The sequence below is a fragment of the Artibeus jamaicensis genome, unplaced genomic scaffold, assembly GCF_021234435.1.
Source record: "Artibeus jamaicensis isolate MK-2021 breed Jamaican fruit bat unplaced genomic scaffold, CSHL_Jam_final contig_233, whole genome shotgun sequence".
Lineage (NCBI taxonomy): Eukaryota > Metazoa > Chordata > Mammalia > Chiroptera > Phyllostomidae > Artibeus > Artibeus jamaicensis.
The window spans coordinates 31,929,756-31,956,532 of record NW_026521486.1 but is presented as its reverse complement, the minus strand read 5'-3'; the positions used below and the strand labels follow the sequence as shown (position 1 = coordinate 31,956,532).

General features: G+C 42.7%; 1 protein-coding gene and 1 pseudogene across 1 annotated transcript in view; both read left to right on the top strand.

Annotated features, from left to right (window-relative positions):
• Window positions 1–2,414: 2,414 nt before the first annotated feature.
• Window positions 2,415–26,777, top strand: part of ST8SIA1 (ST8 alpha-N-acetyl-neuraminide alpha-2,8-sialyltransferase 1) — a 135,215-nt gene continuing 110,852 nt past the window's right edge. The window contains exon 1 of the mRNA XM_037144803.2: window positions 2,415–3,535. Within this exon, the coding sequence (XP_037000698.1) occupies window positions 3,300–3,535 (236 nt within the window). The 5' untranslated portion in view covers window positions 2,415–3,299. The remainder of the gene's footprint in view (window positions 3,536–26,777) is intronic.
• LOC119049050 (cytochrome b5-like) lies at window positions 7,857–26,651 on the top strand (annotated as a pseudogene).

Below are 26,777 nucleotides of genomic sequence, written 5' to 3'. Positions count from 1 at the left end.
TCTATATTCATTCTACAGTGTTATTTGCTTTGGTGTTATAACTGGTTGTGAAAAAGACATATTTTTGTGTTTTTTTTCTTTTCCATTCCAAGCCATTCTGACAAGAATTTGAGATGAGACTGAAGAAAGGGTGATATTAAAAATTTTTTATCTCAAATCATCGACAAGTTTATTTAATCTTTTAATAAGACATTTCTATGTGACTATGAATGTTTATCTCCACACCCATTAACATTCAAGCCAGATGATAAACGGTGTGTGCCCCATTCCCTCTGGACATCTTTCTGCATCTTCTTCTCTCTCAATGTTCCAGTGAGGGTGCCTCTTTCCCTCTCTTCTTCGTGGCTTCGATGTTACACAGGCTTTCATTACAACTCTGTCGTCGCAGATGCACTGGCCCGCAAGTTTACTTATATGGTATAAAGAAGCTTTGCACATAGTGTTTACTAGTTCAGTAAATAAACATGTATGGAGTTTTAAAAGTTGTTTCTTAAGCAAACCCTGTATGTATACTCAGATGCAGAAGTATAAAACAGTGCCTAAACTATCTACTATCAGGCATATAAACCAGATAGCTAAGTATCAGGTAAAATATTTTACCTAAAACATTGACCTGTGGGAGTTTATACTTTTTCTTAAACAGTGCTGCCTTAGCAAACAGGCTAAATGAATTCGAGGCCCTCAAATTTATCAAGCAAACAATCAAGCAACAATTATTTGTTGAGTATGTATGTATCCAAGCCTGAATTGGTACCTGGAGGAATATGAATAAAATGTCAAATATTGTGCCTGCTCTTCCCTCAGACGTGTAGGCGTGTCATGTGGAGTCCTCATTTGGATCAAACGCACAGGCTTGTCATTTGATATGAGAGACCAAATACTCTTACTGCCCAGTTGCTGAGACAAAGTTACATATGAAAAATGCTAGTAACACAACACACCTCAATGTTCTATCATCTTTGGGAGCCACCAAATGCTACAGACATTCAGAACAGAAGGTCAAAGGAGATGAGAGTCGAGAAATCACGAACATTGATTGAGCTTGTGTTCTAGTTGGTGGAGGAACACATGCAGAGAGAAATGCCTAACCAGTTGGGTTGGCCACGAATGATGCACTGGATTTGTGACGCGGAAGAAAAAACATTCCATAGAAGAAAGAAGGTGTACCTCAAAACAATAAGACAAAAGGAGGTATATATGCCATTCTGGGAAAGAAGGTAGGAGTCTCGGGGGAGGTGAAATGTTAATTTGGACGTGTAGAGACCACAGGACACAAAGGTTTCTCCCTGTCTGCCACACCTAGTTCAGATTTAACTACCACTATCTGTGGTGAGAGCTCCTTCCTAAAGCCTGGCATAGGCCTTTCATCTTAAATTCTTTTAGCACTTAGAAGGAAAGTTGAAGTTCTTCTTGAGCCTTCTGGGTCTTAAAAATAACCAGTTTAAGATAATTAATAGAGGCATATTTTGTGGTTGCAGACTTTTTTGCCCTTCAGGTTCATGCTCTTGAGAGAATATGGCAGTATTGGAAGAATGAGAGTATGACGGCGGCTTGGTTGTATTTGGTAAATAACTTTGTCAACTTCTCAAGTCCCACGTCTTTGTGGAGAAAGATATCAGGCCACATAGATGTCACTGTCGGCTGCACTAGGCGCTGCATTCTGGTCGACTGAGCACACTGAGCTAAGGCCGTAGATTCTGCTTTTCTGATTGCTAAACCAACCTGGTTAGCAGGCAGCTGCCTTTCTTTGTCCTTGCACACTTTACGCTTCACGATGCTTAAGCAAACGGAAAAGCAACCGCTAGGAGGTACTCGAGCTATGCGTTGGACTCCAAGGCCAGCTTAAACGTTTAACAGTGGGTCCATCCGCTTCGCGGGTCCAGGCGGGTGGCACTTTTCCAAGGTCGAGGTTGCGAAGAAGAACTAGTCCGTGGAGCGAGAAAGGCCAGTAAGAACAAGGGCCCTTTAACTTAAAAGGTGGAGTTGGCAAACCGGCTCCCAAGTCACTGTCACGTCGTGAGGTGCCAGTGCTCGGGAAGCAGCTACCTCCACATCTGGATGCAGCAACGCCTTTCCCTGCAGGGCGGAGGACAGGCGGAGGACTCCGACGTGCACGCACCGCCTCGCGCGCGCGCGGGCCCGTGAGCGTTGGTGTGTCTGTGTGTGTGCACGCGCGCGCGCGGGTGCTGGTTGGAGCTGCGGCTCCGGGACTGGGTGATGAGGGTGGGAGCCCAAGAAGAGACAAATCTACCCCCGGCAACCTCGCGTCTCACTGCGGGTTAATCACCAGGTACAGAGAGACTGGGGTGACCCGGCGGGGTGACAGTTCCTTCCTGCACGCCGGCTGCATGTCTAACGGTCAGGTTACTAGCCAGTCTCTGCCACACTGAAGGATATATATATATACATACATATATGTCTTTGCGTATGTATATGTATATGTATATAATTTTTTATTGTTTGCCTCCATCTCCAGAGAGCAAGGGCGGAAGAGAGGGCCGCACGCTCCAGCCGAGCGTCGCGGATCTGAACGGGTCGAAGGAGGCAATTTTGCGAGTGGGGGAGGGAGGGGGACCTCGATTTCCACCAATCCCCGGGCGTTTGTCTGCGAAGTCCGGGGCGCAGCGGAAGGCTGCGGCGCGCTGCTGAATTAACTGATGAGAGCGAATTCTTTTCTTCTCCGGGAGAGGTGGGGAGCGAGGGTCCTGGCTGACGAGGCGGAGAAGCCCGAGACGGGGTAGCGGTCCCGGGCCGCGGTGGAAATTTCCAAGGACTTGGCGCGGCGCGGAGAGCGCGTCTGGAGGGCGGGGGGTGCCTGGCAGCGCGGGAGGCGGGGAGAGACGGCGAAGGGCGCAGGAGCATCTCTCAAACGGGGACGGCGCGGACCAAACGTCTGGGAGGGAGCCCAGCGGCTCCCTGGACCCAAGCGGAGAACGACAGTGATGCTGCAGAACATAGGGGGTACGATTCGCCGCCGTCTCTCTCCGCGCTCTCGGAGACCCCCAATGCCCGCCTTCTTCAGGGGAAGCGACCATGGCCACAGCTTGTGACTTTGCCCCTAGCCACTTCCCTTAGGAAAAAAAAAATCCTTGAAAAAGTTGCATTTGAAAAATCCTTGTTCCGACCTTTGGGGCCGCGAGGGCTGAAGAAGCGTTTGTGCAAGTGCAAGCAAGAAAGTGAAAGCTGTGTGTGCATGGGGGGCCGGCGGTGGGGGCGCCCTCCGCTGCCACTTCGCCTAGCATCGTGCTGAGGCTCTGGTCTTCGCCCCCGGCCCCTCACCCCGGGACCCTGGGGCTGCGATGAGCCCCTGCGGGCGGGCCCGGAGACACACGTCCAGAGGGGCCATGGCTGTACTGGCGTGCAAGTTCCCGCGGACCCGGCTGCCAGTGGGAGCCAGTGCCCTCTGCGTCGTGGTCCTCTGTTGGCTCTACATCTTCCCCGTCTACCGGCTGCCCAACGAGAAGGAGATCGTGCAGGGGGTGCTGCAACAGGGCACGGCGTGGAGGAAGAACCAGACAGCGGCCAGACTTTTCAGGTACTCCCGCCCTCCCGGCTCGTCCCCGCTCGCGTCCTTTCCTCCCAGTGCCCAAGAACAGGGTCACCAGCGAGACGCCCGCCTCGCAGAGGCAACCCTTTTCATCCAGGCTTTCTTGTCCTACTCCCTTTCCGTTCCATTCCCAACCTGGGGACTTTAGTCAAGAAGCCCTTCCCACGCCTTACTCCAAGAGGTGTGCAGACACCTGCTTTGTCCGTCTAAAAAAGCGTGTGCGCATTTCTGCCCAAGCCTGAGTTGTATTCAACCATTAGGAAATAACTGGTGGGAAGGGGAACTCAGGCGAACTTTATGCCTAGCCCTTCATGAGAATTTATTTCTCGGTCTCTGCAGACGTTTGAAGCTATAGAGAGCTAGAAGCAGGTAGGGGATGCCTTAAGGAGGTTAGGTAAACGGTTGGCAACATAAAGCACTAATGAGGGAGTAATGGCCAAGTCTTGGGCAGTGGAAACATGCACACTCAGCCAGGCTCCAGTGGCTTTGTCCAGTGTGCCCATAAGAAACAGGGCACTGACGGATGCCTTACCAAGAGCCAGGCGCTATGTGATTTTTATGTTGAGGTCTCAACAACTTTCTAATAACAGATGTTAACCCCATTTTACCATCGACAAACTGAGTCTTCAGAAGGATGATATTTCCCCAAGGTCATGTACCTTTGAAGCCTCCATGCTGGGATTTTCATCTCGAAACCTCTAAACCTCCCAGATCTTTCTCTTGCCTTAGCCTGGGGAGGCCTTTTGAAAGATGGGAGATTGCTCCCATCTTTAAGAAAGGACTTTACATCAGAAAACAACACACAAAACTGTAACCAGTTTGGATACCAGAATTTTGAGAATCACTCAGAGGTTGTAGTTTCCTTTTCTTTCTGGGCATTTCAGTTTAAGTGTCTAAAAACAAGTTCTTGGCAGGAGGAGTTTTATGTGAATTGGAAGGAAGGCAGAGCTGCTTTCCCTTCCTGTCCACTTCCCTGGGCATGTTGGGGGACGACACACTAGTGCTTCCACCACTGCCAGGCACCCCCCTTCTCTGTCAGTCCCTGGGGCTGAGGATGCTGCAGTTGGCTCTTTTGTGATTTTCGTGGTCTGAATGGGAAGTGCTTTCCCTGGCTCTGCAGAGGATCTTCCAAGCAGTACATGGGCAGGCGAGAACCCAATGTAAAGACTTTTCATTACTGTTACAAATGTTTAGAAATACCTATGAATTAAAAAAAAACAACTTAAAAACACATGGTTTCCCTCCTCATTTCAGGCCTGCTCCTGGAAAGAAGGTCAAAGAGCTAATAGCCAATTCTGTCAGGGAAGCTTGCTGAATTCTCCTTTAAACTGGAAGACTTTTCTTCTTTTCTCACTCTTTTTAGATTTCTTCTTTCATTAGGTTTAAAATCACCCCACTCCCCTTAAAAGGATATAAGGGTTAATCTTCTTTCACCTCCACAGTATTGAGTGTTGGACTCAAAAGAACCCAAAAGGCATAGCATCCAGCAATTCTTTTCTCTACAGACAGAAAGCACTTTTATTTCAAGTAGTATAAGGAAATGAGTTAAGAACTTCCCATTGGTTTGCAATGAAGGAGTCCTTTTTTATTTTTTTTTTGTATAGGAGGAGAATAATGAAGCTCTGTTAGAGAGTTGATTTCTTTTGTAGGACATAATCAAGTGAAAAATGGTCCATATTCTGAGAAACACAGGCTGATAGTTTCAGAAATACATTTGCCCCTTGCTGTCTGTAGTCTGGAGTAATCTTCAGTGTGTTTGGCTATCATTTGGTTTGTCTCTCTGTGCAGAGAATTACTTATGGAACACACACTATAAAAACTGCCTAAGCACTTACCCCTCAAAGTTAGTGTCTGTAAAATGGTGTGAGAGGCGCTGTTGTTTACTGAAAAGAGTTTGGGCTTCAGAGTAGAAACCTGAATTTTTAGACTGACTATGTCACGACTAGGTAAACAGCAGAGCATCGTTGGCAAGTTATTCAATCTCTTTGAGTCTTAGTTTCTTTTTTTATAAATGGGATAATAACATCTACCTTGCAGGGTTGGTATAGTGTTAAATTAAAAAAAAAAAGCTGCCCTGGCTGGTGTAGCTCAGTGGATTGAGCATGGGTTTGTGAACCAAAAGATCGCAGTTCGATTCCCCGTCAGGGCACATGCCTGGGTTGCAGGCCAGTTCCCAGCAGGGGATGCACCAGAAGCAACCATACATTGATATTTCTCTCCTTTTCTTCCCTTCTAAAGATAAATAAATAAAATTTTAAAAAACTGGGTGATTTCTTTAAAAAAAAACTGATGCTGTGTCTGGCACACTTACCCAGTCAGTGTTATTATTATAATTGTTAAAATTACAATTTTCTGTATATATCACAATTTAAATAAGGACAGCTTGCCAGAGCATATGAATTTGAAATGTAGCACCTGCCAAATTTGAAAAGAAACTTGATTGGGCCATATCTGCCCACATTACACCCCTCACACATAAACTAATAAACAGAGACAAGGAGTATAAAATAATCATAAAAGTATCATGGTTTATTAAGTCACAAATATGTTATTCTCATGTTAAAATCCACTGCTTTCTGCCCTGGGTGATGTGGCTCAGTGGATTGAGAGCTGGCCTGAGAATCAAAGGGTCACAGTTCAATTCCCAGTCAGGGCACATGCCTGGATTGCAGGCCAGGTCCCCAGTAGGGGGCACTCAAGAGGCAACCACACATTGATGTTTCCCTCTTTCTTTCTCCCTCCCTTCCCTTTTCAAATAAAATCTTTTAAAAACAATCAAATCTTTAAAAAAAATCCATTGTTTTTTTTAACCATCTGGATTGTTAGTGTGGGAGTAGTAGTGTTTGTTTGTTAAATATTAGCTTAGACAGAAGACTTTATTATATGTAGGAGACCCTACTTTGGCAAACAGTTACCTGCATTTTCCAGTTTGAAATATCTTCTGCACAAATATAGACATATACATGTATATACATATACATATATACATGTATATATTTGTGCAGAATATAAACATAAATATATATGCAAATGTACAATATGTACTTATGTATGGGGATATATACACATTTATTCATAAACCATGGAATATCATGTATATGTACATATTCGTATATACATATATATGAATGTGATCAATTGACCACCACTTGATGAGCGACTGCTGTGAACCAGATATGAGTTAGGTCCTGGGGGATAGGCGTGAATGGGATGGACAGACTGCTTTCTCTGAGAAAGCTTACCTGTGCCAGGAGGCGGCTGATGAAAACAAGCGAGTAAGGAAATAAGATGGTTCAACGTGCTGTGAAATACTTTGAGGACAAAAGAAAGTCACTATGTTTATGAGAACTTCACAGTACATTGGCCCGTTGTGCTTCCACTTACTTTTCTTTTTTCCCCCCTACTTACTTTTCTGATTTTCTTCCAGCTCACAACTTGTTAAGTCCTCACTTCTCAGAGGGGAACCTTGACAAATCCCATAGGAAAGGGCAACAAGAAAGTAACAAGGCTACAAGAGTTGAACTGAAGAAGTTTTCCTAACATCCACGTGGCAATAGAAAGGTGGAGAAATCAATTGGCCCTATCACAGAAACTTAAGGAAGTTTCTATGCAGCTCTCGTTGCTTTGGGCAGAGCAGTCAAGTAGTGTGGGGAAATGCCAAACCAAAGTGGCTTTTGCCTCTCCCTGTCCTTATCCGTTTTATTTGCTTCTCAGAAGTTAACTTATGTCAGAATGTATGTGCAAGGCTTTATTCTTGGCACCTGACATGGTAACAATGACAACAACAATAAAACCAATGAATAATTTGGTACTTATTATTTGCATTGCACTATACTAAGTGTTTTAAATGTATTGTCTCATTTTATTCTCCTTAGAACCTTGTGTAAGTGAATACATTATATATTTATAAAGATGAACATGCCCTGGTCCCTGTCATCAAGGAATTTGCTATAAACCCATGGGACGGGCCTGCATGTATTCAGTTAACTAACCAGCTGGAAATGGGGCAATCGAAGAGAGGCAGCAGGGCTGAGTGTAAGGCTGAGGGATTCAGGAGCTGTCAGAACGTGGTTGGAATTCTGGGTGTACCCCTTTCTCGCATCATGTGATTGTTGGTGAGTTGATCTCAGAGCTTCAGTTTCCCCATGGGTAAAATGGGTGGTGTAATCATGGCATACACATCTGTCGTGAAAACTACATGGGAGCATACAGAAAGCGCCTAGAATGATGCTCACCACATATGTCTGGATACTATATGGTAGTTATAACAACAGAAACACAAGCAGAGTACTGGGAAAGTTTGTGGAATATGGCATTTAATTCTATCGAAAAGAGGGAAATTAGAGAGGAGGTGGTGCTTGTACTAAGCCTTGAAGCATGGTACGATGGGCCAGTAGTAGGAGGTGAGGGCAGAAAGATGCTCCAGGCAGAGACAAAGCAAAGGCCCAAGCAGGGAGGTTTGGAAATGCCTGGTGTGCTGCGAGTAGGCAGAGTTAGTGAGTAGCCCACAGAGAACAACATAGTAGAAAGGTAGATTGGAAGGTACGTGGAAGCCAGGTGACAGTCTCTTTTGTGTTTTTTTTATAATTGTTTTTAAAATATATTTTATTGATTATGCTATTACAGTTGTCCCACTTTTTCTCCTTTGTATACCTCTGCTCTGTATACCTCCTCCCACCTTCATTCCCCCACCTTAGTTCATGTCCATGGGTCATATATATAAGTTCTTTGGCTTCTCCATTTCCTATGCTATTCTTAACCTCCCCCTATCTGTTTTGTGCCTACCATTTATGCTTCTTATTCCCTGTATTTTTCCACCATTGTCCCTCCACCACCTCCCTGCTGGCAACCCTCCATGGATCTTTATTTCTGTGAATCTGTCCCTTTTCTAGTTGTTTGCTTAGTTTGTTTGGTTTTGTTTGTTTATTTTTTTTTAGGTTCAGTTATTGATAGTTGTGAATTTGTTGTCATTTTACTGTTCATATTTTTTATTTTCTTTTTCTTAGATAAACCCTTTTAACATTTCAGATAATAAGGGCTCAGTGATGATGAACTCCTTGAACTTGACCTATCTGAGAAGTGCTTTATCTGCCCTTCCATTCTAAGTAATAGCTTTGCTGGATAGAGCAATCTTGGATATAGATCCTTGCTTTTCATGACTTAAAATACTTCTCTTCAGCCCCTTCTTGCCTACAAGGTTTCTTCTGAGAAATCAGCTGAAAGGATTTCCCTTCAAAGGAGGGAACTCCTTTGTAGGTAACTGTCTCCTTTTCTCTTGCTGCTTTTAAGATTCTTTCCTTATCTTTAATCTTGGATGTAATTATGGTGTACTTTTGTGTGTGCTTCCTTGGGTCCAACTTTTTTGAGACTCTCTGACCTTCCTGGACTTCCTAGAAATCTATTTTCTTCACCAGGTTGGGGATGTTTTCTTTCATTATGGTTTCAAGTAAGTTTTCAATTTCTTGTTCTTCCTCTTCTGCTCCTGGCACCCCTGTGATGCAGATGTTGGAATGTTTCAAGTTGTCCCAGAGGTTCCTAAGAATCTTCCCATTTTTTAAAATTCTTGTTTTTCATTCTCTTCTGGTTGAATGTTTATTTCTTCCTTCTGCTCCAAGCCATTGATTTGAGTCCTGGTTTCCTTCCCTCAATGTTGGTTCCCTGTAAATTTTCCTTTATTTCAGTATAGCCTTCATTTTTTCATCTAATTTGCTACCAAATTCAACCAATTCTATGAGCATCCTGATTACCAGTGTTTTGAACTGTGCATCTGATAGGTTGGATATCTCTCTGTCACTTGGTTGTATTTTTTCTGGAGCTTTGATCCATTCTTTCATTTGGGCCACTTTTTTTGGTCTTGACGCACCTGTTATGTAGTGAGGGGCAGAGCCCTAGGTGTTCACCAGGGCAGAGCAATCCACGTTGCTATGTTGTGATGCTGTATTTGGTGCAGGGTCCAAGAGGGAACAATGGTGCTTGCTCTGCTCTCTGCTAATTTTCAGTCACTTCCGCTTTTCTCCTGCTGCTGCCTCAACCCTCACAGGTTTTTTCAATCAGAGGTTTGAGGCTTTATTTCCCCAAGCTCAGGCCCTGGGTTACACAATCTGTCCCACTCCCCAGTTGTTCTTCCCTGTTTATCCGCACATGAATGTCAGACTTCCCAGTCCTCCAGCCACCACCTTGAGGTACGTGCTGTCTACTCCGGCTGCCCATCTCTGTCCCTCCTACCGGTCTGGATGAATGTTGCTTCTTTAACTCCTTGGTTGTTAGAGTTCCATATAGTTCCATTTTTTGAAAGTCCTTGTTAGTTTTTGTTTATAAATTTGTTGTTGTCCTTCTTTTGGTTGTGCAAGGCGGCAAAGCGTATCTACCTACGCCTCCATCTTAGCCAGAACTCCCAGGTAACAATCTCTGAATGAGTTTAAGATGTGGCTTTGGGTAAATGGGGTAACATATATGGTGAGGGGAGAAGGTTCGAATTTGGGTGGTAAACACAGTGCAATATACAGATGACGTATTATAGAATTGCGCACTTGAAACCTATGTAATTTTATTAACCAATGTCGCCCCAGTGAATTTAATAAAAAAGGTATAGAAGCAACAGCAAAAAATAACCAATCCCTTACTTTATACCAGGCACTATAGTAACCCATTAAATACATTACTACACTAAAAAAAAAAAGAGTGAAATGAACAAACATCAAGTATCCAAGGACAATGGCTGTGTGCCAGCTCTCAGCAGAGATGACACATCACTGTTATTTGTGGATTTGGGGACCGGGTAACACACCAAAATACTGGCACCCAGTAAAATAGAGTGGGTGGTGGCTATTACTTTGAGCATCCCTGTTCCTCTTCCTTTCCCAGACTCTAAATGAAACACTACTTTTAGCAGTTCAAACTGTATATGGCTTTTTTTTCTGTCCCTATTTTTGAATCTATGCATATCAGAAGCTTCAGGTGTTTCCACAGTTGCCCTGGTGGCTGCAGAGGGCACTGGAGGTGGAGGGAATGAGACATAGGCGCAGCGATCTATATATCCGGGACGTCAGTTTTCTCTTAGCTGAGTTGGGGGACTTGTGGAATTCACTAGGAAAAAGATGGTTTACCAAGTGGTAGTGATTGAGAAAACAAGCTTCAGTTATGTTGCGGATTTACAAATGTGAAAAAACTCCATGAACAGCCACCACAGGAACAAAAATAAATCATTCATATTTGTGGGACACAAAATGTACAAGACCTGGTTCTTAGTTCTTATATTTGTTATCTTTTCCCCCCACAGCTACTTAATAAAGTAGATATTTGTATGTTCTTTGTTTGACAGATAAGGAAAGGGAAGCTCAATGAGATCCTTTAAGGAAATGGTGGGGTTGGCTTTCTAACCCAGAGTTAGATTCAAAGCCTCATGCTCCTTCCCTGGAAATCTTGGATAAATGAAACATTGCTGTGTGTTATCTCTTATGATCTGGCCATGATTACTTCTCCAGCATCATCTTTCAACCGTTTTCCTCTTTAGGCTTTGGTAATTTGGGTAAAGGTTATGGTGCCTGAAATAAGGCAGGCTGCCCTGATTTTTCTTGGGTCATTCTCTCTTCCTGGAATGTCTTCCTTCCAGGCCACACCCACTGCTCTTCACCTAGCTGATTCTTACTCCTTTTTTTGACCACGCAGTGTCGTGGTCAAGCGCAAACTTGGCGACATGCTCAAATCCTGATTCCACCATGTGCTGTGTTTTTCAGCAAGTCAGCTGTCATTGTCTGTTTCCTCAACTTCTTGTGGTCGTGAGCGTCTCGTGGGATTGTTGTGAGCATTTGAATACATAATGTGTTGAAAATGCTTAGAACCGTTTCTGGCATGTAACCGGAGCTTAATTTTCATTAGCTTTGCTCGAGACAGCGTCCGTTACTCCTTCCTTCCTTCTCATGCTGTGTTAGTAGCTTCTCCTGGCTTTTTAGCTTTTAATACTTTGTACAGATTTTTGCATTTCTATCATTTGTCCAAAATATCCACAACTATGTGTCTACCACCATTACTGTAGAAGACACTGGAACTATAATAGCTAACTTAACAGAATTCTTACTTTCTTGAAGTTTATTGGCTAATGAGGGGAGGCATAATGAACAGAAAAATACATAAATATCTAATATCGGCTAGTGACAGGTGCATTTTTCATGCCATGTTAAATGTACTGTTTTGCCTGCCTTTTCTGCTGATTCGTTCATATTTGCATTCCCTGAGCTGAGCACGGTGTCCGGCTCACTGAATTTTTGTTGAATTACTGGGTGAACAAATGTTTTAGGAAGGTGTGGTCAGATAGCCAGTCAGTCGGTCAGTCGGCAAATGCTTGCTGAGGCCCAGCTCCCCGCTTGGCCCTGTGGGACCCAAAGGAGGCAGTGGCATCCTCTCTGTTTTAAGAGCTCTTGCTTCAGAGCAGCATTCCCTAGTCTCAGCACTACTAAGTCTCAGCACTACTCACATTTCGAGTTGGATAGTTCTTCATTGTAAAGGGCTGTTCTGTACATTGTAGGATGTTCGGCAACACCCATGGCCTCTGTCCCCTGAAGGAAACAAACATGTATGTCTTCAGACTTATCAAAATGTCTCCTGGCAGGGGACAAAATTGGTCCTGGCTGAGAACCACTGCTTCAGAGAAACAAAACCAACCCAGTTGACAGGATTTTAAAAACCCAGAAAAATAGCAGGTCATGGAAAGTCAAATTTGGAAAGTATAAGCTGTAACTGCTTTGACCCAGGTCTTGGTTAGGGAAGGGTAGGCAGAGGGGATGCGCTTTGAGGGATTTTCTAGAAGCAGCTGTCTCTGTGGAAAGCTTGTGTGAGAACTGGGTTGACGTCTCATCAGTGGCCTCCATAGGCCCTGGCCAGAGGAGCCCATGCGCTGCTCCTCCTGTGCTCCTCCTGTGGTGTCAACCCTTCTTTCAGCGGGCAGGGCATCAGTGGCACCTTTGTAGACTCTGGAATTCCCTGCCCAAATGACCCGAGACCACTTTCATAGCCTGTCTGCCTACATGGGGCATTTCCCCTGTTCCCCGTCCTGAGGGTGGCTTGTCCCTCTGCTGTGTGCACTCCTAGGCTCAGGGGACGGCCAAGGAACAGCTCTTTGTGGGAAAAGGAGGCTGTGGAAGGAGCTTGGATATGGGATCGAGGGGGTCCCATGTACACTTGGGGGGATTCTCTCCCTGTGTTGCCATGTCTAATACCAAACATCTTGGAGTCTGAGAAGCCTAAATAAGAGTTTTGAATTTGAGGTTCGTCATGCAGGTACATCTGTCCCTGGAAAAGGATAGGGGGATGGAACACATTTTGTGTTTGTTGATTTGATTGTAACTTTAAAATATTTAAATGCATCTGTACCTTTGCCCTTTGCCTTGCAAATGAGAGTGGTGTTTTGCAGCCTTGGGAGCCCCCTTACTCTCTTCATTTTGGAGGGTAGTTGGATCAATCGAATGATTATATATGTTAGTGTGGAGCGTGGCCAGTTTGTCTTCTGACAGAGTAGCGAGTCATCTCGGAAGCGATGCTGACTGAATGTCATTAATGCAATTTCTTATGATGGAGTTGATAAACATCGATTAGTAATACTTTGTAGTTTTTCATTCCATGTTGTCTCTATTGGGAGCTGTGTGACCTTGGGCAAGCTGCTTAACCTCTCTGTTTCATTTTGTCACCTGAAAAATAATACGATGTAACCCACTTCGTGGGGTCATGATGAGAATTAAGGGAGATAATTGGTCTAGAATCCGTAGCCATCTGCACCTGACTAATGAGAGTCCAGGATGCTGGTTCCCACACAAAAAGAGTCTGGACTTTCTGGCCTCAGAGCATCAGGTTTTGATCCTGGTTCTCTCGATTATTAACTTTTTTAACTGGAAAAAATTGTTTGGCCTTCCTAAGCCTTAGCTGTGAGTGGCATTACTTACCTTGAGAGGACTGGGTGCTGAATAATTGCTAATTATGAAGCCATAATGATGAGCAGAGCTGCTTCCTGGGACCTACCCCCGGCCTATTACTTGCGTCAGTAATGGAACATATCACAGTGAAATGTGACCTCACCGCCGTTGGCTTCCACAGTGTCAGCACCAAGGATGTCATAAAACGGCAGCAGTATTTGGAGGAAGATGGCAGAGCCCAGCCATAAATCACCTGTTTATTCATTCCTGTGCCCACATTCACTGTGCCTGTCATGTGCCAGTTAGGTGTTGGGACAGAGTGATGAGAGTAGGACATGGTTCCCAATTTGATAAAATTTAGTCTCGTCTGGTGTCATTAATTAAGTCAGGAAGGAATTGGGTAATGTGGTGCTCCGAGGTTTGTAGTTTGTTTCGGATAATTATGCTGACTTTCTAAGCTATTGATTTTTTCCCCCTTTCTGTTAGACCGTCTGGGAGCTGTGGCATTGTGTGAGAGGAAAGTAGCCAAGGCCGCGAGAGCTGCGTCACTCTTTTAATTAGGTGCCAGGAAGAAGCTGAAGTGAATTCAGAGTTATGCATTCTTCATTATTCAGGGCTTAAGTAACAGACTCCACTACCAGAGATTTCCAAATGAGTATAATGAGAAAGCACTTTAAAAACATAACAAAGCCAAAAACAAAGTACCTGCTCCAATTATTGATGCAATAAATATATACAAGATTTTATGTCCCCATGCTTATTTAAACAACTTATAGTGTTTATTATTTTCTGATTTTGGAAGTAATAGGTACTCTAGAAAACATTGTAAATGTAGTAAAAAGGAGGAAAAAAACACTCGTAGTTTCAGCCATCCAAAGTATTTATTGCAAACACTGTGTCTTTTGTGCAGACTTACTGGCATATGTTTATGTATTACTAAATTGTTTATATTTTGTATATTTAGTTTTCTATCCTCTTTTATTCATGCAGTGTTATATCTTCAGCATTTTCTCATATAGTTAAGTAATTTTAGCTTTCAAGTTTATGGTAAAATAGCTTCATGGTTTTCATTTTGGAAAATAATATTTACAGTGAGTTAAAAATGTTGCAATATTGGAACAAATAACTTTCTTCAAAAAAGATCCTTTAAAAGGGTATTGAAACTTACATTTAGATTTTTAAAAATTTCCCCATACATATTTAGTAAATACTAAACATGGGAAATAAAAAGGCTTCTTTAAAGAACTCCACTTTCTCAAAGTTGGCATTTAAATAACAAGAACGATACTGTTTTCATTTGTAAAAAGGACTGACATTTAATCATCTAGAGACAAACGTCGCTAATAGTTTGGTCTGTTTTCTTCCAGACTAATCTATGCCTCTGCGTGTATGTGTATAAAGCAAAAATATAGTGAATTGGACAGTACATTGTGGATATTTTTCTGGTAACAGTGTATTTAGGTCTACATTATCTCTTTTTAATGGCGGCAAGGCTTTCTTTTGTTATGATGGTTAGTAACTTAAGTAATCCACTGTTACTGGGTATTCATATTATTGCAGTTTCTCGCCTTTATAAATAACCATGTGATGAACATCTTTGTGTATATATGTATCTGGTTGTTTTCTTAGTATAAGTTTCTAAAAGTAGTTTCTTGATAGTTTTTTTCCCCCATCACTTCTTAAAACTGGCTTCTTTGGTAGTTCCTAGAAAATCCTGGACTTTGGCTAAGGGCAAATTTGAGGTCTGCTCCATTGCATTGTGAACAGTGACTATCATGTGCATAGCAGATACACAGTGATTGTTAACATCAAGTGATGAAATTTGCCTTAGGGAATTGTGTTTATTGTTCAGTTACAGTTGTCCCCCTTCTTGCTCTCCCCTGCTCCATTCAATCCTGGCTCCATTTAGGGAATTTTCAAGAGGCCAAAGCAACTAAGAAAGAATCATATACAACTGGATCTGTACACTGGCCGTGTCCTGTCACTGAGCACCGAGGAGACCTAGCTTTGGGGATTTACTCAGTGCAGCTGAATGCGTGCCTTCATCTGTCACAGTCATCCTCTCCATGAGCACAGTGTTTAATCTATGTTTAAAAAGCAATGTCTTTATGGGGCCGCTTGCATCATTTTTTTAGAACTTCAGTAGTTAAATAAACTGGAATTAAAAAAAAAGAAAAATGAACTTTTGCTTCACCATAGGTAGAGATTTCAAAGGGAAAAAGCAAACTGTCTTATAGAAGACAATTGTATTTTCTGACTTTGTTATTTTAAGTGTTATTTTCCTCTTTACTGTAGTTAAAAGTCTTAGGCTTGAGTCTGGAGCAGATCATATTGACTTAGGTGGAGGGTGAGGGTGAGGTAAAAAGGCACAAAAATCCAGTGATGGTATTTTGGGGAGTTGGTTTGGGGAGGTGGAATGTGGGCCGTTGTGCTGACATTGACCTGTCATCTCTACCCCGTGTCCTTCTCCTCCCTGCATCTGGTTTAGGTCTCTCATCATGGTCTTACTCAGTGTCTAGTAAGTATTTGTTATGTGAATAAAACCACTAGAATGTCTGAAAGGCCTGCAGACAGCTTTCAGAGGTAGTTCCCTTTATTGCCTAGTGTTGAGACTCCATACCATACGTACTCACTACCCATTCACTCCTCCATTCATCCCTTTGTTTAACCAGCATCTGTTCAGTGCCTTCTCTGTGCCAGGCACCGCTGCTAGCTGCGGTTCGCTAGGAGGACAAGGCCGTCCCTGGCAGAAAATATATGCACACGATGGCACATATTATTTACAGGAGCAGTTAGAGTCTCCACAAAGTCTCTCAACTCCTTTTTTATGGTGGAAACACAGGCCAAAGTTTAACTTCACTTTCAGGATTTAGCTTGTACATGTGCCTTGGGTGTAGTCCAAGGAGTCACATAGTACCTCCGATCCTTTCAGAGTTCGGCCCACATCGTGCTAGTGAGGCTGGAGGCCTTTGTACAGTCTAGTGGTGTAATATCTTTTGACTCTGTTTAACCTATGCAACACGTGAACTGTTAGAAAGCGAAATCCCTTGAAAACACTGCTAAAAGTTACGTGAGTCCATGGGGGAAAAGCAAAGCTCAATTACCAATGGAATGAAAGGGACCTAAGGCAGGCCAGCTTGGACGGGGATTGCTGACTTTGTTAAGCAACAGACCTCCACTCAACCAGCTCGCCTGCCACGCCACAGTGAAGAGAAGGGGCAGGAAGGAGCTCACCAGGAAGGGAGGGCAGGAAACAGGACTCCAGCACTGTGGGTTGGGGTGAGAGCACATGTGTTTTCCCTAGTAACCGCTCCAACTCTGCCTATCAAGTCTCTCCCCTTCCCCTGCTACTCCAGTTTGCTGACTCTAATGGATCTCTGGTCAGGTTGGCAGATGTTGTCAGTTGGCATCCACCTTGATTATTGGGACAGTCTTACTCATTCTGGTATTTAGCTCACTTTTCTTGATTTTAAAACTTCAGCGCCATCTGAACCTCCAGCAGCTCTGAGTGGAAGTGTGAAGTATCTCGGACGCAGAGCCCCATTCTTCCCCTTGAGGACCTGCTGCTTCTTCTTTGGGCAGAGAGGACGTGAATATTCCTAGTCCTTCGTCTTGGTGACTGCACTTACTCAGGTGCACTGTGACAGGCTGTTCCTGTCCTGTAACAGCAAATTGTCCCGGTTCCTCAGCCTGGCAGCCTTGTGAGGCGGAATGCTAGTAAACACACCATCCTTGACACACCACGGGGCTTTTCACCTCCCACTCTCTCTACCTCACCATCTCTTTCCATTTCTGTTCTCCTTTCTAAGTAGCACAGGGCCAGTGCGGCTGATGACCCAAGAACAAAATGCCCATTTGTCTTCATTGCAGACCCTTTCAGTCTTTACAAGTGATGGGTTTTGAACTTCCCCCACCTTCTCTTGCCCCCTTGTTAGCAGGAAAAGAAAGCACTTGTCTCCAGACTCCGTGGGGGTGAACAGGCAGTAGCCTCACCCACAAACATGGCACTCCCAAGGCTACTCGCCTGACCTTCCCAAGTACGAATCACCTGTGTGGTGGTGGGGCTGGTTTTCTGGTCTCCTACTGGCTAGACAGGCCATAGAGAGGTGGTAGGCTCTGACTTCTGGCAACTTCCTGAACTTAAAAGATGGGGTACTTGGTACACATTGGTCTCTGTTTTTTGACTGTGACGGTAATTCCAAAAGAGACTAGAAAACGCTCACATTTTATAACACTTATCACCTGGCCATGTTTTGGACCCTTTCAAAATGCAGTCACTGTGCACTGTTTCTCAAAGGGTCCCTTTGGCCCCAGCAATAGCAAAATGCTCAAGTGGGTCAGTTCATTGCCACCTTGAGAAGGCAGTCAAGGTTTCTCACAACAAAAAGGCATCTAAGACCCCCACCCCCTATTTTGAGGGTTTAGTATGAATGTCTCCAACCGTTGTCTAGCCATTTAGAGCCACTCTTTTACTGCAAATTCTTTCTTTCTCTTTTTTTCCTGCTCAGGAAGCTTGGAAGCAAACCAACAAGTGCTGGCCAGGTACCCCCAGTCCTGATTTTTTGGGTACCCTCTTCTCAGAGAAGGAAAGAATCCCCACTTCTCAATAGGTTCATCTTTCCCCCAATTTTCCCTTTTTGTTGACTGGAGCTGGGGGCTGGTCATGGTGGTGGGACTGGATTGTTAACCAGACCCCACCCCCACCAAGCCCTGCTGGGAGGCTGGTCTAGTATCCGTGGCTCTCTGTCAACTCAGAAGGGACGGTGCTTAGCATCTATGTTTCCAGCCGCTGACTTAAACTATCATTCGAGCATAAAATCCCCCTGAACATCCTGTTACAAAGGGAAAGAACCTATAAAGAAGCCAGAGGATTGCATCTTGCGTATCAGATTTCAGGATTTATAACTTATAAGCAGTTCAAAGCATTCTCTTTGGGCTTTTAAAATAGAGATGCAATATGGAAAATGAAGTTCATATTTAATTAGCATCTATTGGGCACCACTTATGTCAGAGCACCATGCTAGATGCTTTCGTGCTTAGTGTATCAGTTGAATCCGGGAGTTTAAATAAAACCAGCTCCACTTTTCGGACAATAATGATGATCATTTCAGTAGCGTAGTTGTTATTTATTTTGTGTCTTCCGTATGCCAGGCACTGCTTTAGCGCTGTACACTGTGTTATCATTTCACATTCACAAGTACTCTATGAGCCAGATATTATTGTCCTTATTTTACAAATAAACTGGCTATAATTATTTGTCTGAGGCCATGTAGATGGTAGGTGATGGTGAGAGCTAGCATTTAATGATGCCTACTATGTGTCAGACCTTCTCTTAAGTAATTTAGGTGTTTACATCATCATAGCAGCCCTTCTCTCCCTCCTTTTTACCCCCCCCCCCCACAACACACATCTAACAAGTTTCTTCGTGGGAGAAGCCCAGCATGGGTCTCAGTGGGTTAACCTCAGAGTCTCAGCAGGCTGCATTTCTTTTTGGGAGGCCCTGGAGGAGGATCCATTACCTCCCTGTAGGGGCCCTTGGCAGAATGTACTTCCTTGTGGTCATGTGAAAGAGGTGGCCATTTCCGTGCTGGACTCCAGCTGAAGGCTGCCCTCGGCTTCCAAATGCCACCTTCATTTCCAGGCTCATGTTTCCCCTCCTTCTTAAAAGTTCCCAAGGGCAGGGTTTGTTGTTTTTTTTTTTTCCTGAGACTTTATTTTTATAGACCAGTTTTTAGATCCACAGTGAAGTTGAGAGGAAGGTACAGAGATTTCCTAAATACTCTCTGCCCCTACACATGCATAGCTACCCCGGTTATCAGCCTTCTCCAGCAGAGCAGCACATTTGTTACAATTGATGGACCTAACACTGTCACATTGTAGTCACTGAAAGTCCATAGTTTACATTATGGTTCACTCTTGGTGTTGTGCATCCTATGGGTTTGAACAAATGTATCATGACATTTATCCATCATTATTGTATATGGAGTATTTTATTGCCCTAAAATCCTTTATACTCTGCCTATTCATCCCTTCCTTCTCCCTGCAGCCCTAGCAACCCCTGATCTTTTTACTGTCTTCATAGTTTCATCTTTTCCAAAATGCCATTTAGTTGGAATCATACAGTATATAGCATTTACAGATTGGCTTCATTCACTCAGGAATATGCCTTTAATGTTCCTTATGCCTTGTCATAACTCCTTTTCTTCTAACACTGAGTAATCTTTCGTTGTGTGAATGTATCACAGTTTATCTATTCACCTTCTGAAGGACATCTTGGTTGCTTCCAAGTTTTGGCAATGATGATAAATCTGTTGTAAACATTTGTGTGGACTTGTGTTCAACTCCTTTGGGTAAATACCAATGAGTATGATTGCTGGGTTGTAGGGTAAGAGTACGTTTAAATTTATAAGAACCACCACGCTGTCTTTCAAAGTGGCTGTACCATTTTGCATTTCCACCAGCAATGAATGAGAGTTTCTATAGCTCCACGTCTTTGCCAGCATTTGTTGTTGTCAGTGTTCTGGATTTTGGCCATTCTATGGAGGTGTAGTGGTATCTCATTGTCATTTTCATTTGTATTTCCTTGATGACAGATGATATGGCACGTTTTTCATATGCTTATGTGCCATCTGGTAAGCTGTCTATAAGGTCTTTGGCTCATTTTTAAGAATTGAAGAATAGTTGACATGTAACATATCAGTTTCAGGTGTACAACATAACAATTTGATGTTTGTATATACTGGGAAATGATCATCACACTAAGTTAATCTCCATTACTGCACAGTTACAAAGTTTTCTTTCTTGTGCTAAGGACTTTTGAGATCTATTAGCAACTTACCTAATCATACAGTACAGTAGAATTAAGTGTCACTGTAGGCATCATGCTGTATGTTATATCCCCAGGACTTATTTGTTTTAATACTAGAGGTTAGTAACTTTTTACCACCTTCACCCACATCACTCCTCTTCCTCCCCGCCTCTGACAGCCAGAAGGAGTCTGTCTCCAACTATAGGTTCAGGTTTTGTGCATATTTAAATTGGGTTGTTTGTTTTCTTATTAAATTTTAAGAGTTCTTGACATATTTTGGAGAACAGTTCTTTATCAGCTGTGTCTTTGCAGACTTTCTGGAGTCCAGCTGATCAATTATTTCTTGCATGGATTGTTCCTTTGATGTGGTATCTAAAAAGTCAAAGGTGTCTAAGTTTTCTCATGTCATCTTCTAGGAGTTTTATAGTTTTGTATTTGACACTTAGGTCTATGACCCATTTGAGTTGATTTGTGTAAAGGGTGTGACACTTGTGTCTAGATATATTTTGTTTCTATGTGTGTGAATATCCAGTGTTCCCACACCATTTGCTGAAAGAGTATCTTAATAGTTCTATTTTATTGGTAGAAAAACTGGCCCTGACTGGTGTAGCTCAGTGGATTGAGTGCGGGTCTGCACACCAGAGGATCACAGTTCAATTCCCAGTCAGGGCACATTCCTGGGTTGCAGACCAGTTCCCAGCAGGGGACGCACGAGAGGCAACCATACATTGATATTTCTCTCCCTCTCTCCTTCCCTTCCCCTCTAAAGATAAATGAATAAAATCTTTTAAAAAAAGAAAAAGACAAACTGAAACAAAAAGGGCATAAAGGACCTTGCTCAGGGTGATGCAGTTGGTAAACCGTCTCTCTGGCTCTAAGGCTCATGGGATCTAGGGCTCTGGGCTCCTCACGGGGCCAGGCTGCTCCTTTGCATTGAGACCAACATTGATGTTCAGGGCTTCAGGCGACTGCAGTGTCTTAACACAGAAGAAATAATCTCAAATGGTAAAGTTTCAGTCTGTAAAGGTGAATTATCATGCTGTATTTTACTACTGTTAGTATCCAAGGCTGTTACCACCTACTTCTCAAGGATCCTGTAGAGAAAGCCATGAACTCAAGTCATGGGGAAGACTTTTTTTAATCTCTTCTCTCTGCATAAAAACTCTGATTCATCCCAGTTTTATTTTTTTTCTTTTATTTTTTCTTTTTGCTCTCCCACTTAGCTGTTATAGTTCACTTGCTTAATTCCCATTTATATTTCTCTTCTCTCCAGTGCTGAAATCCCTAGAGGCTTTTCTTTTGGTGTCAATCACTGTCTCTGAAATGGAATCCATGTGATAATTTGTATTATTCCAAAAGATAATCTAGACATCTAATGTATAATTTTCTGCTTTTCAAAATTATTTAGATAATGCATTTTTGCTGTAAATGTTAAAACTTCATGTAAGTGTCTATTAAGCAAACATAATAGTCCTCTCAGTCTTATTTCTTAGAGGTAAACAGTGTTAATTTTTTATGTGTATTCTTTCAGATATTGTCCTATTCCGAGTATAATTTATTATCCAAACTGGGACACTTGAGGTAAAATACTAATGTTGTTCCAGGACAACAGGCGTAAACTAGGACTATTCACGCAAACTGGATCTACAGTCCCCATGCTGTCTGTGAGTTTTTGTATCTACATCTATAGAAACAACTAGTTAGACTCTGTACACATATTAGGAGTTTTATATGGTGATAGCAGCCAAGATGGCCCCCAGTGACCCCCGTCTCCTGTGTCCAGGTGTCACTCCCTCCCTGTTTGTGTCAGCAGGGTGCAGTGCCTCACTTCTAGACGAGGGCAGAGTGCTGCAGAAGTGATGGTACGTCCCTTCGGAGATGAGATTATGAAGACCGTGGCTTTTGTTCAAGGCACTTTCTTTCTCTCTGTATTGGATCACTTGCTCTGGATGAAGCCAGCTGCCATGTTGTGAGGACCTTTAGGCTGTTGATGGAACTGAGGTGTCTGGCCGATAGTCAGTGAGGAACTGAGACTGTGGACATCCATGTAGGTGAATTGGGATGTGGATCCTCCAGCTGGAGGTGACTGCAGCCCCACCTGACGCTTGTCTGCAACTTCCTGAGACCCAGAGCCAGAATCATCCAGCTAGGATGCTGCAGACCCTCAGAAACTATATAAGAAAATAAGTCTTTGATGTTTGAAGCTGCTGACTTTTGGAGCAATGTGGTATGTAGTAACAAATAATTAACACATTTATTAAGTAATAATCAAACTCTATTAAACATATTTTAAAACAATATCCTTCCCTGGCTGGTGTGGCTCAGTGGTTTGAGTGCCCACCTCCAAACCAAAGGGTTGCTGGTTCTATTCCCAGTCAGGGCACATGCCCGGGTTGTGGGCCAGGTCCCCAGCAGAAGGCATGTGAGACAACCACACATTGATGTTTCTCTTCCTTTCTTTCTCCCTCTCTTCTCTTTCTTTAAAGATAAGTAAATAAAATCTTTAAAAAAACCAGCATCCTTACATCCTCCTTTTTCCACCCATAATATATCTGTTAGTAGGTACCTCATTTTAGTATCAAAAAGCAATACAATTTCTAAATAAGATGGAAAGAATATAAAATTCCATGTTAGAGTTGAACATGGTGTTTTTCTTTTCTTTCTTTTTAAACCAAAAATGGCTTAACAAAAATTCTGGAAATATGCTTTTCTTCTTCTATAATTATCTCCACAGGATAGCTTCCTTAAGAGAAAATTTCAGAGTCTTGAAGCAACACGTTTCACTTTGGATTGATATCTACAGGTTGTCTTCCAACAAAAGTCTTCTCCACTGTGACCAGGAGCCTGTTGGCCCTTCCAGTGCCGAATGTTGTTAACTTTAACATGGTTTGCTAGTAGATAGGAGAAAATGATAATTTTAACAGTTAGTGAGATGGAGCTTTATTTCACTTCTTTATTCCTGAGGGGTTTTTTTCTTAGAAAGGACACTTCCAAGCCTCTGCCTACTTCTTCCTTCTTGATGCCCCAAGTGTCCTGTGTTGTTCAGGAAATGGAGGTTTTTGTCATATCTGTGGCAAATGCTTTTCCCAATGTGTCTTTGCTTTGTTTATGTACATGTTTAATTATTTTTTCTGTAAAGACTTTAAAAATAATCAGTCAACCAACTTCATCAGTTTTTTCTTTGATGGCTTCTGAATTTTTGTGTCGTAATTCCTATAGCCCAAGATATTTTCATCTGATAGTTTATGATTCAGTGTTTGGCATTTAAATTTTAGATCTATCTGTGATTTATTTTAGTATAATCTGGTAGAGAGTACATATTTTCCTTATTTGTTCCAGCATCATTCTTCAAAAACCAAAATCAAAAACTCATCTTCTCCCACTGATTTGAAATGCCAGGTTTATCCATGCTGGATAATCCTGTGTGTAGGAGTCCCACTTTTCTTCCAAAGCTTTGTGTCATTAATCCTATTCTACAGCCATGCCACCTTAAACACTGTAGTTTTATAGTAAATCTTAGTATCTTGTAAGGCCATTCACTGTTCCTTTGTCAGCATTTTCTTTGCAGTCCTTGCATATTTTTCTTAGAGGTACATTTGAGATTGCTTTTCAAGTTTGGATGATTTTTGTTGATATTTTTATTCATTGATATATTATTACAAAATTGAGAACTTCTACCCAAGAATAAGATATGTTTACTTATATATTCAATGCTTATTTCACTCAACAGAGTATTTAGTTTTTTTACTCAGATCCTGCATATTTCTTATTGAGATTACTCCTAGATATTTTATATATATTTTGATTCTTTTATTTTTATACCCAGTGGCACCTTGTTTTCATAATTATTTCTGTGATTACTGTTTACATGTAGGAAAGTTATTAATTTTTATTTGTAACAATCTACCTTATCTAAGTTTCTTAGAGTTTTTTTTTGTTTGTTCAGTTTATTCTCTTGGATTTTCTAAATTTTCACTTGCATATTTATCATAAATAGTGATTTATATTCCCTAGTATTTTGTGTTCTTTGAGGGGCATTTAGAGTTTCTTCAATTTGTCAATGTGGAATTTCTTTCTCCTTCCTCCCCTTCTCTCTCTCTTCAGTGGAATCTTACCCCTCATTAATTTCTAGTTCTGTGACCTTGGCCAAGTTACTAACATAAGAAGAAAGTGGAGCTTAGACAGAGAGTGATGGGAGCCAAGTTGCAAACTCAGGAATTTTGAACTTCAGGGCTCACATTCTGAGTGCTCTCTATTCTGGCTTTAAAAATGGTTTTGGAAGCTTGCTGGCTTCCAGTATGTCTCCTCTTCCCTGTCAGTCTGTCTCTCCCTCTTTCTTTGTTTTTTAATTTACTTTCTCCTGCTTCCCACCCTCCTTTCTCCTCCTAGACCTCCTCTACCTCTCTGTCTCTCTCTCTTCTTCTTTCCCTTTTTCCTTCCCTCCCTCACTCTCCCTACCTCTCCTCCTCTTACCCTCTCCTTCTTCCTCTCTCTTTCTCCCTTCCAATCAGTGTCCCTCCCCACTGCTTATTGTTTATAGATTCTCTAAATGTGGTCACCCAACCTCATCCCAGACTGCATTCTGTTTGAGTCATTGTGGTGGAAATGTGCAATTGAGATAATAGGCATCCAGCTGTACCATTACAGGGACTGGAAGCAGGTATGGTGAACCTCCGACCTTAAGGACAGTGGATTCATCATATAGCATTACCCTCTGTGAAGGAGTTTTTGTTGTTGCTGTTGGGGGGCATTCCTATTCGATTTGTCTGTTTGCCCTAATCGATTTCATCCCTTCCAGATTATTTCAAGCCCTTAATTCCTTCATTATTTCAAAGGCTTTTTCTGCATATTCTTCCTTACCCTTCATTGCCCTAAGGTCTCCTATTTGACAGGAAACACAGCTCACACTGAAAGTCTTAAATCAAATGGATTTGGTTTCTGGAAATGTCATTATTTCAGGAAGGAGCACAGGAGGGAGTATAGGAAAATAGTTCAGATTTTTGTGGGGAAATGGAAAGCAAGAGGCAAAATAGAAGGTCTGTTCAGTAGAGAGGCAACGGTGATAGGTTTTAAAAATCAGTGTGTGTTAATTTTGCTGTATTTTCTCTGCATGAATCTTTCTACAGAGAAAGAATGATTGCTCTCAACCAAGGCTCTTGTTAGTAAAGTACAGGTTTGTCATAGGTAATTTAGATGGGGATGGATAAGGAGTAGGAAAAATGACAAAAATAGAAGCATCTTACTTGCAAGTGACTAGAATTTACAACTCCGCTTAGCACATCTTTTATTTAACAACTCATGTTGAGCTTCTACTGTGACGGTAACTTTGGGGACACAAAGAAAGGGTAAGGCATAGTTTTGACCTCCAGTGGTTTTGCCCAGTGGGTCAGACAAGTAAGTAATGGTAGTTGGGAACAGAGAAGAGTGATGAACTGTTCCTAAAGTTTGAGTGGATTTTGAATTGGCACATTCTGAACCCAGGAAAGAGCATGAGAAATGGCTGTGGGTTTCAAGTCAGTCCAGAGTGGTTGGTTTGAACAGAACATGTGAGTGTAAGAAAATCTTGGGAAGTTAGGATGAGGTTTAATAGGAGTTTGAGAGTCACTGTAGGTTCCTGGGTATGGAAGTAACTCGATAACCATGATTAGGTTCACAGATTTGGTAATGGTGTTGTGGCAGATTGGCAGAGGAAAGGACCTGAATTAAAAGACAGTTGTGCCAAGCGACCGATCTAGAGCACAGACAGTGGGACTAGTGTAGACTGGGCAGACCAGAGAGACTTGGCAGAACACCCTCTTGATTAAAAAATGATTTAAGTCGGGCTGAGACGTGGGGAAGTCTCAGCCCCAGCTTTGTGGGGATGCTCGCTGTGCTCCGCCTGGCCCAGCGTGTGTCCGCAGGGCCTGCAGATTGCTGCATTCCACAGTGGCCAGGTGGTCCCACAAGGCTGTCAAGGTCTGCACCCTGGAGGAGATCCAGAAGCACAGCCACAGCGAGAGTACCTGTCTGAGCCTGCGTTGCAAGGTATATGATCTGACTAGATTTTTGGAGGCACATCCTGGTGGAGAAGTCTTCAGGTAGAAAGCTGGAAGTGATGCTACTGAAAACTTGGAGGATTTTGGGCACTCTACAAATGCTAGAGATTTGGCCAAAAGAGATATCATTGGGGAGCTTCATCCAGATGACAGATGAAAGATAACCAAGCCTTCAGATAGCTCTTTACTACCATGAATCTAATTCCAGCTGGTGGGCCAGCTGGGTGATTCCAGCCATCTCAGTCCTGGTCATGGTCCTGAGGTATCACCTCTACCTGGTGGAAGACTACACACATCCTCAGAAGCCAACAAAAGAAAAAACTGCTATGGATCAGGGAGAAAGAAGCCAACGTTAATCTCTTCCACTCACAGAAATCTTTACCTCACAGAAAAGTAATTTTAATACACCTGTTTTCCTTCCCTCCTATGTTAGAAACCAACCAAACCGAAAGAACTGTTCTATTCTCTCTACTCTTGAACTT